At 36.1% G+C, this 12790-nt stretch overlaps 1 protein-coding gene across 1 annotated transcript in view; it reads left to right on the forward strand.

The window, feature by feature from the left end:
• Positions 1 to 9510, forward strand: part of CUNH5orf47 (chromosome unknown C5orf47 homolog) — a 10836-nt gene extending 1326 nt beyond the window's left edge. The window contains exons 2-4 of the mRNA XM_037740897.1: positions 6458 to 6543; positions 7979 to 8078; positions 9473 to 9510. Of these exons, the coding sequence (XP_037596825.1) occupies positions 6458 to 6543; positions 7979 to 8078; positions 9473 to 9492 (206 nt within the window). The 3' untranslated portion in view covers positions 9493 to 9510. The remainder of the gene's footprint in view (positions 1 to 6457; positions 6544 to 7978; positions 8079 to 9472) is intronic.
• The last annotated feature ends 3280 nt before the right edge of the window (positions 9511 to 12790 follow it).

Here is a 12790-nt window from a genome sequence, read left to right on the forward strand (position 1 = left end):
TTTGAGATGGAGTTTCACTCTTGTTGCCTAGGCTGGAGTGCAATCGCATGATCTCGGCTCACTGCAACCTCTGCCTCCTGGGTTCGAGTGATTCTCCTGCCTCAGCCTCCCGAGTAGTTGGGATTACAAGCATGTGCCACCATGCCCTAATTTTGTATTTTTAGTAGAGACGGGGTTTCTCCATGTTGGTCAGGCTGGTCTCTAACTCCCAACCTCAGGTGATCCACCTGCCTTGGCTTCCCAAAGTACTGGGATTGTGAGCCACCGTGCCCGGCCTCTTTTTTTTTTGTTGTTGCGGAGTCTCGCTCTTTTGCCCAGGCTGGAGTGCAATGACGCAATCTCGACTCACTGCAACCTCTGTGCCCCCTCCCTCCTCCCTCCTCCCTCCTCCCTTCTCCCCTCTGTCTCCTCCTTTCTCCCTTCTGTCTCCTCCCTCCTCCCCCCTTCCTCAGGTTCAAGCGATTCTCCTGCCTCAGTCTCCCAAGTAGCTGGGATTGCAGTACCCTGCCACCACCTCTAGCTATTTTTTTTCCTATTTTTAGTAGAGATGGTCTTTCACCATGTTGTTCAGGCTGGTCTCGAACTCTTGACCTCAGGTGATCCACTCTCCTCAGCCTCCCAAAGTGCTGGGATTACAGGCGTAAGCCACCGTGCCCGGCTCTCTCTTGTTTTTTTTTTTTTTTTAAATCCACTTTATTGAGGATTAATTTACATATGTTTTGAAGAGGTTTGACAGACTTATACACACTCTGGTAAGTGCCATCATAATCAAGATATAGAACATTTCCATCATCTGTACTTATAAAATAGCAGCTTTATTGAACTGTAGTAGCTCACAGTGCTTACAGTTCACCCATTTTACATACATAGTTCACATATTCACGGTTGTGCAACCATCACCACTATTTTAGAGTGTTTTTAGCCCCAAGAGAAACCCCTGTATCCATTAAACATCACTCATCGTTCTCCCTATTTGCCCTCCTTAATGCATAAGCCCAGCCCTAACCAAGTACTAATCTGTTTTCTGTTTCCATCGATTTTACCATTTTGGGCATTTCATATATGTTGAATCATAGAGTATGTGGGCTTTTGTGACTGGCTTCTTTCACTTAGCGTATTGGTTTTTGCATGCTAATTTTAGATCCTGTTAACTCACTGGATACTTTTATTATTAGCTTTATCCTTGATTCTCATGATTTTTCCGCTATCAATATATGTTATTTGTAAAGATATATGATTTTGTTTCTTTTGTCACCCATTCTTTGCCTGCAATAGATTTATTTTATCTAATTGCATTTGCTAATACCTCAAAGGCAATGTTGAATAGTGTTAGAGATAGCGGGCGCCTTAGGCTTGTTCCTGACCACAGGGGAAACGCCTTTAGTGTTTCCCTGTTAAATAAGGTGCTGGCTATATGAATAAGGATTATGTATTTCAAATATTACAAAGTATCCCTCAATACTTATTTTTCCAGTGTTTGTTTTTTTAATCATGAATGAGTGTTGATTTTTGGCAGAGGGTTTCTTAGATCTATGGAGATACTCGTTTTCTTTAGATTTATTTATTAATATGGAATGTGATATAAATGGTTTTCCAATTTTGTAGCAACCTTGCATTCCTGAAGTAAATTCTACTTGGATTTGGTGTGTTATTTTCCTAATACAGTATTAGACTCTGCTAATAATTTGTTTATAATTTTTGTATCAGTATTCAGGAGAGATAGTGATCTTTAGTTTTTCTTTGTATTTTTTTTCTGGTTTAGGTATCAAGAGTTGTATTTACTTCATAAAAGGAATTGGGAATTTTTCCTTTTCTATGCTCTGGAATAATTTATAGAATGTTGGGATTATCTTGTCTTAGGTAGAATTTTTCTGTAACACTGTTAGGACCTAGTGTTTTTTGTGGGGTAATAATTCCTTAATAACCTTCTCTATATTTTCTATAGAGATTGACCTGTGTGTAAGCTTCCTAACTCTAATAGGTCAATTTTGGTAGTCTGTATTTCCTTAAGCATTTATCCATTTCATCTGGGTTTTCAAATTTGTTTACATAGATATTTGCAAAATAGTGTCTTATGATGTTTAAACATTTTCTTGCGTTTTAATGGTTATTTCCCTCTTGTTATTTCTTTTGCTGTATATATGTGCATTCTCTCTTTTTCTTGATCAAGTTAGCCAACATTTTTTCTATTTTGTTAATTTCTTTTAAAAAAACTAAGATATTTGCCAGGTACAGAGACTCACACCTGTAAGTTTACCACTTTGGGAGGCTAAGGTGAGCAGTTCAAGGCTGTAGTGAGCTATGATATGCCCTTCAGCCTGGAGAGACAGAGTGAGACACTGTCTCTAAAAAAGAAAAATCAAGGTTTTGATTCATGAATTAGATATTTTCTTTCTCTAGTCTCTTCCTCCTTAATTTCTGCTTCTAATATTATTATTTCTTATGATTTCTTTTGATTTACTTTGTTCTTCTTATACTTTTTTGTGAGCAGGAAATTTAATTCATTTATTTTTATTCTTGTTATTAAGTGTTTAGTGCAATGCATTTTCTTCTAAGCACTACTTTAATTACATCCTATAGATTCCAATATGTAGTGTTTTCATTGTCACTACTTTTAAAACAAATTATGTAATTTTTAACTCTTTTCCATAGAGTTGCTTAATATAGTTTAAACTTTTAAGTTTTCAGAGCTTCTCTGTTTTTTATTTTTATTTTTATGCTAGTAAATTCAGGTTTATTACATTGTGATCAGAGAGCATTGTTTGTGATGTCTTCATTTAATGGATGTTACTAGTGTTTTCTTGTGACCTATTTATCATCCTTTTTGTTCTTTTCACCTCAGAAACCATGCCATTGGAAGACTGCTCCTTTAAATCATGCTTGCCACTTTAAGCTGAGTCTCCATTATATTGCATGCTTGGCATTTTGTGTTGTGTCTGTCTCTTTAAATTTCTTCCCTATAGTCTGTACTCTGATCTGCCTAGTTATTTTTTTAGTATCTTCAGATGTAGAATGAATTTAATCTTAATGCTGGTCACTCCAGCTCTCTTGAGGCATTTTTTCTAGTGTTTCTATTTTCTCTTCCCTGCTGGCCAGAGCTCCTGTAGGTCTGGGGCATATGGCCTCATAGAGCTGCAATTTAATGTTTTTTTTTTTTTTTCTCATTTGACTTATAGTTATTTTGCAGCTTCAGCATCCTTTGCCTTAAAGTAATGTTGAGGGTGTGGGTCTTTTTGGGGGGAAGTTATTGCTACCTGCTTGCTATTGTCTTCAGCTACCCAGAAGCTCTGCATTAAAAGATTTTGAATTAAAAAAGTGATAGGGTCAGATTTAGTTAGTACGTGATGTACAGGGGAGATTGACTTAGAGGCAGTTTAGACAGAAAAAAAAATCTCAAGCTGAAAAATATATATTTTGTTTGCTATTCTTTCAGAACTAAATATACTTTGATAATTTATTAGGTTGGTGCAAAAATAATTGAGGTTTTGGACCTTGAGTTTTAAGTCATTATAGCTAAGCGCAGACACATCTTTATTGATCAAAATAGGAACCATTAAAATCAACACATTTTTGCCAACAAGAAATAAGTTTCTTTATTCCTGTAGCATAAAAATTCTGGCTTTGGGATTTGAGGAATACCTGGAAAGCATTTTCTGCATCCTGCTGGATGTGGAAGTATTCTATCTGCAAAAAGTTGTTGAGATGCTTGAAGAAGTGGTAGTTGGTTGGTGAGAGGTCAAGTGAATATGGTGGATGAAGCAAAACTTCGTAGTCCAATTTGTTCAACTTTTGAAGCGTTGGTTGTGCAACGTGTGGTAAGTTGCTGTGGAGAATTGGGCCCTTTCTGTTGACCAGTGCCGGCTGCAGGCATTGCAGTTTTCAGTGCATCTCATTGATTTGCTGAGCATACTTCTCAGATGTAGGGGTTTCTCTGGGATTCAGAAAGCTATAGTGGATTAGATTGGCAGCAGACCACCAAACACTGACCATGATCTTTTTTTGGTGGACGTTTGGTTTTGGGAAGTGCTTTGGAGCTTCTTCTCGGTCCAACCACTCCCACCTCCTAGTTCTCCTTCCCCTGGATCTGATCATGTTACCCGTGCCACAAAGGAATTGAGGGTGGGAGAGATTGGAGGCCAGAAAACAGTTAATGAGGCAGTTACAGTAGTCCAGTGGAAAGAGTGAAGGCCTGAACTAAGGCACCGGCAGTGGAGGCAGAATGGACAAGATCTCATGGCTTACCGAAAGAGAGAATTGCGGCCAAGTCTGAAGTCTCTGTGCTGGGCAACTGGATGGATAATGGAGCCACTAATGTCAGTGACCACCCTGCTGTGCCTGTGAAGCCAAGAATATAGTCAAAGGAAGGGGGTCCTGGGGTAGACTTATATTTAAACCAAGCCAGAAGTGCTTAAGTGCTTAGGTTTTACTCAGTGTTGGGGTGTACTTAATGTCTGTTTTTGTTTTTATTTTGAGACAGCGTCTTGCACTGTCTCACAGGTTGGAGTGCAGTGGTGTGATCTTGGCTGACTGCAGCCTCTGCCTCCCAGGTTCAAGTGATTCTCCTGCCTCAGCCTCCGAAGTATCTGGGACCACAGGCATGTGCCACCATGCTCAGCTAATTTTGTATTTTTAGTAGAGACAGGATTTCACCATGTTGGGCAGGCTGGTCTTGAACTCCTGACCTTGGGTGATCCACCCACCTTGGCCTCCCAAAGTGCTAGGATTACAGGTGTGAACCAGCATACCCAGCCCTTAATGTTAAGTAGACATTCATTAAATGTGTCACCCTCCGTGGGTAAAAAGATGAGTTATTCATTCAGTAATGTTTACTTAACACCTATCATGTTGTGGTCACTAGATCAGGTGTTCATGACACAGATAAATCAGACAAGTATTTTGCTCTCAAGGGATTTATTCATGAATAATGGAAATATAAACTGGTAGACATGAGTGTTGTAAGAATGAGCTGAGAATGGCCTTGATAGTCAAGTTCAAGGAAAGAAGAGGCATAGATGCAGGAAATCAGGGGACATGTATAGAGAAATCACTAGTGGGACAATGGGGGTTATCAAGAGCATTGGCTTTGAAGTCAGAAAGACATAATCCTTAGTTTTGTCATTTATCAGCAGGATAATATTGACCAAGTTAGTTAATCACTATTATTCTCAGTGTTCTTATTTGTAACATGGGGGTAATGGTTTCTACCTTAAAGGTTGCTGCAAAGATTAAATGAAGTAATATGTGTGGAGTGCCTAGCACGGTGTTTGACACAGAATGAGTGCCCAGTTAATGTTGGCATATTGAGCAGAGATGGCTTGAAGGGAAGATGGTGATTAGCATGTCTAGCACACAGTGAACATGTACTATTTATTGAATGAAAAGTAAGTTTTGGACCAGATTATGGAATACCTTGGAGACTCATTTTTTATAGTCACTGAAGAGTTTTGAATAGTGGAAAAAGTTTTTGGAGACAGATGCACTTCTGGAAGATAAACTTGTAAGCTGTTTGGAAAATGTACTGAAGTTTAGAGATTCAGGAGTAGGCAGATCAGCAACTTTTCTAACATTTCAAATAAGACCAATAAATCAGGCCAGCTCCCTGTCCTTACAGAACTTGAAAGAAACATTTATAATTTATATATAATGGAAGATGGTGAATGCTATTGTGGAAGTACAAATGAATGCTTTGGAAGTGGTGCATAATTTGGGGAATGAGAGAATCAGGGAAGGCTTTATTATGGTGGGAGCTCCATGAGATTTACACATGGGGCTGACATAGGAAAATTAGGTGGAGAAAATATGTGAGCAAAGCACTGAGTATGGATCAGTGATGTAGCGATTAGGAAGAACGACTGGGTCAGAGTGGGTGGAAAGAGGACTGGGAGAAAGATCTGAAACATAAGTCAGGAATGAAATCCATGAAATACACTGGAGCTAGTCTCAGCACAATACGCACAATGAGTGGAAGAAATTTGCCTGGGAGGTGTGTCAGTGTGTGTGTGTGTATGTGTGTGTGCGCGTGCGTGTGTGTGCTGAAAGGGTTAGGAATTAGACACATTTGAGGAACCACGAGGTTTGTGTAGTTGGAAGTGTAATGTCTGCTTGGAGTTGCACTTAGAAGAATGAAGCCTGTAGAGATAGACTGGAGCAAGATGTGTTATCTGGTATTTGTTCATTCTGTTGTTGGTCTTTTTGGGACTAGCCTGACAAATCAGAAACGGAAGACTGAACTAGCTGGATGATTTTCTAGGTACTTAACAGATTATGTCTAGTTTTTTTTTTGGTTGTTTTCCACATGTTACTAGTGAATTGGTAAACCAGTATTACCTGGTGATCAGAAATATAACAACAAGTGTAAAAATTCCCAAAGAGACCTCAAAAAATATTTATATGGTCTCATTTTCAGATACTAAATTCTTATATATGTTGACCTTTTCACTTTCTTCTTAAAAATTAGGTTTAATCCAGAAGGATGCAGCCAGAAAGTTTGATTTTCCCCTACCATTGAATGAAGCGTCCAAAATAATGAAGAAAAAGAAAAAGGTATAGTACTGTAAAAGAGAATGAGCAATATTTGAATTTTAGATCATCCTCTCTAAATACAAATGTATAAAGATATTCAAGACAGTGAAAATAGTTTCATCTTTTGAATAATTTAATTTTCTGAAATGAGAAAATAGAAGTAATTCAGCAGAAATGGAACTGGGTTTGGAGATATTTATTAACCATAAAGAATTGTTCTTTCAGTGTTTGAAGGTATAAAACACATTTTAATCAAAATGTAACCGTACTGGATGATTTTTCAAAGCATGATATATGTTCCATAGAATATAATAAACTGGGATATATAATGTAGTATAAGAAGAAAATCACAGATTTCATAGAAAAGAATAATGTATTTATATTGGTCTTTTTAAAGACAAGGAATATGTAATATATTTCTAGCAGGCAATCTGAGAAGGATGAACCACTGCTGCTGAACTGTTCTCACTGCTAGTTGTCCAAATGTCATGGCAACTTGAGTGTCTTGAACATATTCAAGATCATATGCTCTGCAAATCTTTGATTGCCACTGTATGTTTGTACTTCACAGCATAGTTTATAGTCAGTTAAAAGAAACTATTGGTTGTTAGTGACACATAACATTGTATTGCCTCTGAGCTTTGAGTTTGTTTCATGTCTGTATGGTATAAAATAGCATTAGAAGTGAATAACTCTTGTACCAAATGTATTTTGAGTGAGCATCAAATTTTCCCACTGTACTAAGAGATGTTTCTTCTGAGAACCAGTTCCTTTTGGGTGAGGAGAAAAGAGCAATGAGCAATACTTACTTTTAATTACTATGTGCCAGATACTGGGGTAAGTGCTTTATATATGTATTAAATATTTTTTCATTAATTCTTATAATCCAATGTATGAAGTTATTCCTAGATGTGATTAGAATACTCTCAAAATGTCAGACAACTGGAAAATGGCAAAGCCAGAATTTGAGCCTAGATCTATTTGTTTGATTCCATAATCCTCGTTCTTTCTATTCCAGTATATTTATATTCTCTAGTACTATTGCTAGGAGAAATACTTAATTATTAACTGGAATAAAGTACATTTAAAAATCAAGCCATTTCCCAATGGTTTAATCATTGGAATATAAATTCACAATTTTTAAAAATTACCTTTCAGAATGGAATGTGTTAGAATCAATTAGGTAGGATGTTATAGACATTGCCTTTGAAAGGAAACTTCATCCAGGACAGTTAATTTAAATACTACAGGGAGGAAGTCTAGGAATTTCGAAAAAAAGAACAGATAATTCAGATCATGGGTAAACAATTACACTTGTTTTAGTTCTGTAAATGCTAGTATTATAATAATGATATAAATTGACATACAACGCAGTTGAATCATCCCCGGTTGCCTCTATGAAAATATATTCCTACTTTTCTGCTCAGCATTCCTTTACTGTGCTTATCTTCTTAAGGTTTTAGTATGGAATAGAGTACACAAAGTCATTTCAAGAATGCTTGAAGAAAATGAAAAATACAGACACAGGCTGAAATGCCAAAGATTATCCAGTGAAAGTAAGTTAACACAGTTTTTATTGTATTAAAGAAAGCCTCTGTAACAGTTCAGTTATCCTGGGATTGAATGAGATCAGCAGTTTTCTTAATGGTCACATGTAATATATACTATATAAATGAGGCTACCATGTTGTCACTATTCATCATATTAGAAGTACAGAGCACCTACAAGCAGTGAGTGCAGAGGAGATCACAGGTATAGGAGTCAGTGGAGGAGTGTAGAAGGTGCATGTTGACTGGAATTTACTGAGTAAAGGGAACATACTTTTCTGTTAAATGTGAATCTTAATGCCAATTAAAAAATACAAATTACAAAGCTCATCAGTATTGATGAAGAAAAACATTTTAACTACAATATGGAATTACACATTGTGTCACTTCATGTAGTCATTTCCTTTCCATGGAAGCTACGGTCCCACTTAATGCATTTTACAAAATCTGCCCTTGATTTATGGCCTTGATGTCATTATTTCATTCTTGGAAAATAGCTCATGAATTAAACCTATGTTCTAAAGCTGCATCAATATTGAGTTGATATTGTGGTTAGAGCGAAATTAGGTGTAGTCTAGTATGTTTATTAAAATAATTTGTAGTTCTGGATTTTCAAAAAGTTAAGGTGGATAAAATTTATGTAACTGGTAATGCCATGTGCATTAAAAAGTCAAAACTTATCTTTCCTTAACATGCATGTCCTGATACGCATGCTATCATGGATGTTTCTGTGAGTTCTTAATATAGTCATTCTATGGCAACTTCTATTTCATATCAGTAAACCTGCAGTATTTAATTTCATGAAGAATATTTCCATAAGATAATCATGAAAACAATGCCATTTTGCAAGCAGTGGAAACTTATGGTTCATATGATGTTGCATCAGTGGTAGCATGAATTGTTTGCAATAATGGCAAATTCGTGATAATTTGTTTCACTTTTCTTATCCATTTAAGGAGAATGAGGTGGGGGGCTGATAGGAAAAAGAAAAGTAGTCAGAGGTAGCTTAAATTAAAAGGATGTTTGAGTAGGCAGAGCAATGTGCAAAAAACCTGGACATATTTCTGAGTGCTTATTCAGATCAGCACATAACTTTGAATCTGTTGGGTTCTTTTCTGCCTCAGCAAGAGACTTTCTCTTAAATGTGATCTTGTGAGGATTATTTAACAACTTAAAATAATATGCTGTGTTTTCCATAAACAGCCTCTTGTAAACAGAGGTATCCTTATATAGTTCATTATTTTGCATTACAGTGTTAAACTAGATTACAGAACTTCTTTATAAAGCTAATAATTATGTCTAAAATGTATTATAATATTTATTCCTTAATATGTATTTATTAGTGGGAAAAACCAGTGCTAGAGGACAACTTAAATTTTCCTTATTTTTTATGTTGTTTGCAGACTCAAATTACACAAGGTGAATCTTCTTATCTTCTGTTAAGAATCTATTTACGTAATAATTGTATAGATTTTTTTCTCTTCCCTTCTATATCCTCCCTTCTCCAAACATTACTGTATAACCATTGGTAGTTCCAGCCTATTTCCTTTCTTAAATCCAATGTCTGGCACACAATAGACACTCATTAAAATACTTATTGACCTTTAAAACTTCATTTGGGCCCCATCTCCATCATGCTATTAGAAATTCTCTCTCTGTGGTCCATGTTTTTCCTTCTTCTTTTTCTTTCTTTTCTATTGTATAGTCTGAGGGCAGAATCTTCTTTTTGTTCATACCTCTACTTAGTTCTCTTTTCCTTTGAACATACTGTCATATTTAATACTATCTTACTACTGCTGCTTTTTATTTCTTACTGTCCTGCAGACTGTGTCATGGCCCTCATGCTGCCTCACTTACCATATTTACCTTTGCTACCAACTAATAACAAATGCTGTCCTAGGAGTAATTGTTGGTCCCATTCTCCCTTTACATATTGACTCTGGAATAACTCACAGATTTTTGGAGCTTCGACTACTCTTCTTGGGTATAGTACCCTTTCATCTCCATCCCGCCTTTGACCTTTGGTCGTGTACCTCTGATTTTCTTTAGGCTGTTCTACTATTACTTTTTTTTTTTTTGTCACCACTGCTGAAATCTACATACAGTTAACAGTTACTTTTTGTTTTTTTAAAAGAGACATGGTCTCACTCTGTACCCAGGCTGGAGTATAGTGACTCGATCATAGCTCACTGCTGCTTCTAACTCCTGGGCTCTAGTGATCCTCCCACTTCAGCATTCCTTCCTAAGTAGATAGGACTACAAGTGCACACCACCATGCTTGGCTAATTAAATTTTTGTTTTGTATAGATGGCGGTCTAGCTATGTTGCCCATGTTGGTCTCAAACTCCTGGCCTCAAGTGATCCTACTGCCTCAGCTTTCCAAAGTGTTGGAATTGCAGGCATGAGCCACTGTGTCCAGCTGAGAGTATATTTTAGACATGAAAGTGAACAAATTTATGCAGTCAAGAAAACGATTAGGAAATGTTTACTTTGAATAAAGATTAACACGATAACCTAAGAAAGATATAAAAGTATATTGAGATAGTATGTCAAAGAGTCTCACATGAATTTTGGGCTGAGGATTTGTACTTCATTCAGTAGGGAAAGAAGAAATGGACCACTTTCTTAACCTTTTATTCTAAATGATTTCAAATGTACAGAACGATTATTAGACTAATACAAAGTACTCCAGTAAACTCTTTACCAAGATTCACTGTTTTTTAGCATCTTGCCATATTTGTTTGCTCATTCTTATTCTCTCTGTGTGTATAAATACTTCAATGTGTATAACTTAAGAGCAAGGGTATGTTTTGCATAACCACACTATAGTTATCAAATTCAGGAAATTGAACATCAATATCCTTAATCTGTAGCAGTTTGTCAGCCTTTCTTTGTCTTTTGTGATATCGATATTTTTGAAGAATACAGGCCAGCCATTTTTCAGACGATTCCTCAAGGCTTTCTGATGACTACTCATGATTTGATTCATGTTATGCATTTTTTGGCTGGAACATTGTATATATAATATAACTTTCCAGAGGATCACATCTTGAGTTACCTGATCTTCACTGATCCCTTATTGATGATGTTAACTTTGAGGTCTTGGTTACGTTGTTATCCATTTGTAGTTACTATTTTTTCTTTTGTAATAAGTATTTCATAGAAAGATAAGAGAGTATGCAAATATCTTGTTCTTTATGAATATATATAATATTTTAAAGCAGTGGAGCTATCAGATTTGCATTTTAGAAAGAATATGATGTCATTTGTGGAAAGATTTGGAATGGAGTTGAAATAGGTGAAAAAGAAAATCTGAGGATTGTAATAGTATCCACGTGAAAAGTAAAATGCGCTTAAATGAAGGTTGTAGAGGGTGCAGAGAGAAGGCGAATGATCAGGTATGGGGATAAGATGATACTGAGTTTTGAGAGTAAATAAGAAGTCAGGAGAAAGGACTCATTTTATGAAGGTACTGAATTTTACTTTTGGCATGTTGAATTTTAGGTAATAGTGAGGTACCCAGGTGAAAATGCTAAGCAAGTAATTGGAACTGTTGTAAGGGAGGTAGTGTGATATCTATAGTGTATAAAGGTCATATGTAGTTCTAACAGTAGATGTAGATTAAGACTTTAATGTGAAGAAAGAGAGAGAGGAGAGGACTGAGTACAGAGTATCAGGCAATGCTGAGGATAAAGAGGAATTTTTAGTTTCGGAGTCAGGGATTCTAGGGACTTAGGAGTAATGAGAGAGATGATTGTGGGGCTGAGGAGGGGGACAAATGAAATTTGCGGGAGATCAAGGGATTGGGAGTTCAAAGGAGGGCAGAGACCTTATTTAGTGAGAGTATAGGGGTATAAAAAGTCGGAGCATAAAAATATGTCATTTAGGAACATTTGAAAAGTTTCAGCACCTAGAGGTAAAGCACAAGTTCCAGTGATGACAATGTCTAAGCCATGGCCTTGCTTGCGAGTAAGTGGCCTGGAGGTGGAGGCCTGTGATACAGTGTTTCTGTGACACATTTCTTGTAAACGGGACTGTTGAAGTCACCAAGGGTATTCGCAGGAGTTGGAGTGGAAAAGAAAATTATGAGTTACACATTGAGTCTGTTGGAAACTTTTTATGTTCAACAAGAGAAAGTAAAAGTCATTAAAACAGTAACTACAGGGAATGTCTAGCTCTTGCATTATAGCCTTCAAAATGCTAAAAATTTTCATTGACTACTGATGATGATATTTTGTATTAAAAAGAATTCAATTTTGTCATTTTTAAATTTAGGATTACCCTGTCCTTGGATGTTTCCAAAAGAAGATTATGAAGAATCTAAAGATGAAACATTAAATGAATCATAATTATTTGTTAATTTTGATGTGCTTTATTGGAATTGGGACTTTAGTAGTCGAATAGAAAAACTACCTTCTTTATAAATTAATAGTATTTATTTGCAACTTAATAATACCTTTAGTTAAATATTGTTACCACATGCGTGCAAGTGTTATTTTCAAAATTTAGATTAGCATATCAATGTAATTGCATGAATTTTGTAATTGCCAATGTAATTGCATGAATTTTATAATTGCCAGCTTTTTCTTTTTATTAATGAGTCTACAACCACTGCTTTGTTCATCTCTTCTTTTAGATGTAACTTTTAAATTAAACTTGGATTCATTTAAATTATTTTTGGCCTCCTCTAAACTTCTCAATTATTTTATGAAAAAAACTTA

Source organism: Cebus imitator, unplaced genomic scaffold, assembly GCF_001604975.1.
Source record: "Cebus imitator isolate Cc_AM_T3 unplaced genomic scaffold, Cebus_imitator-1.0 Scaffold91, whole genome shotgun sequence".
NCBI lineage: Eukaryota > Metazoa > Chordata > Mammalia > Primates > Cebidae > Cebus > Cebus imitator.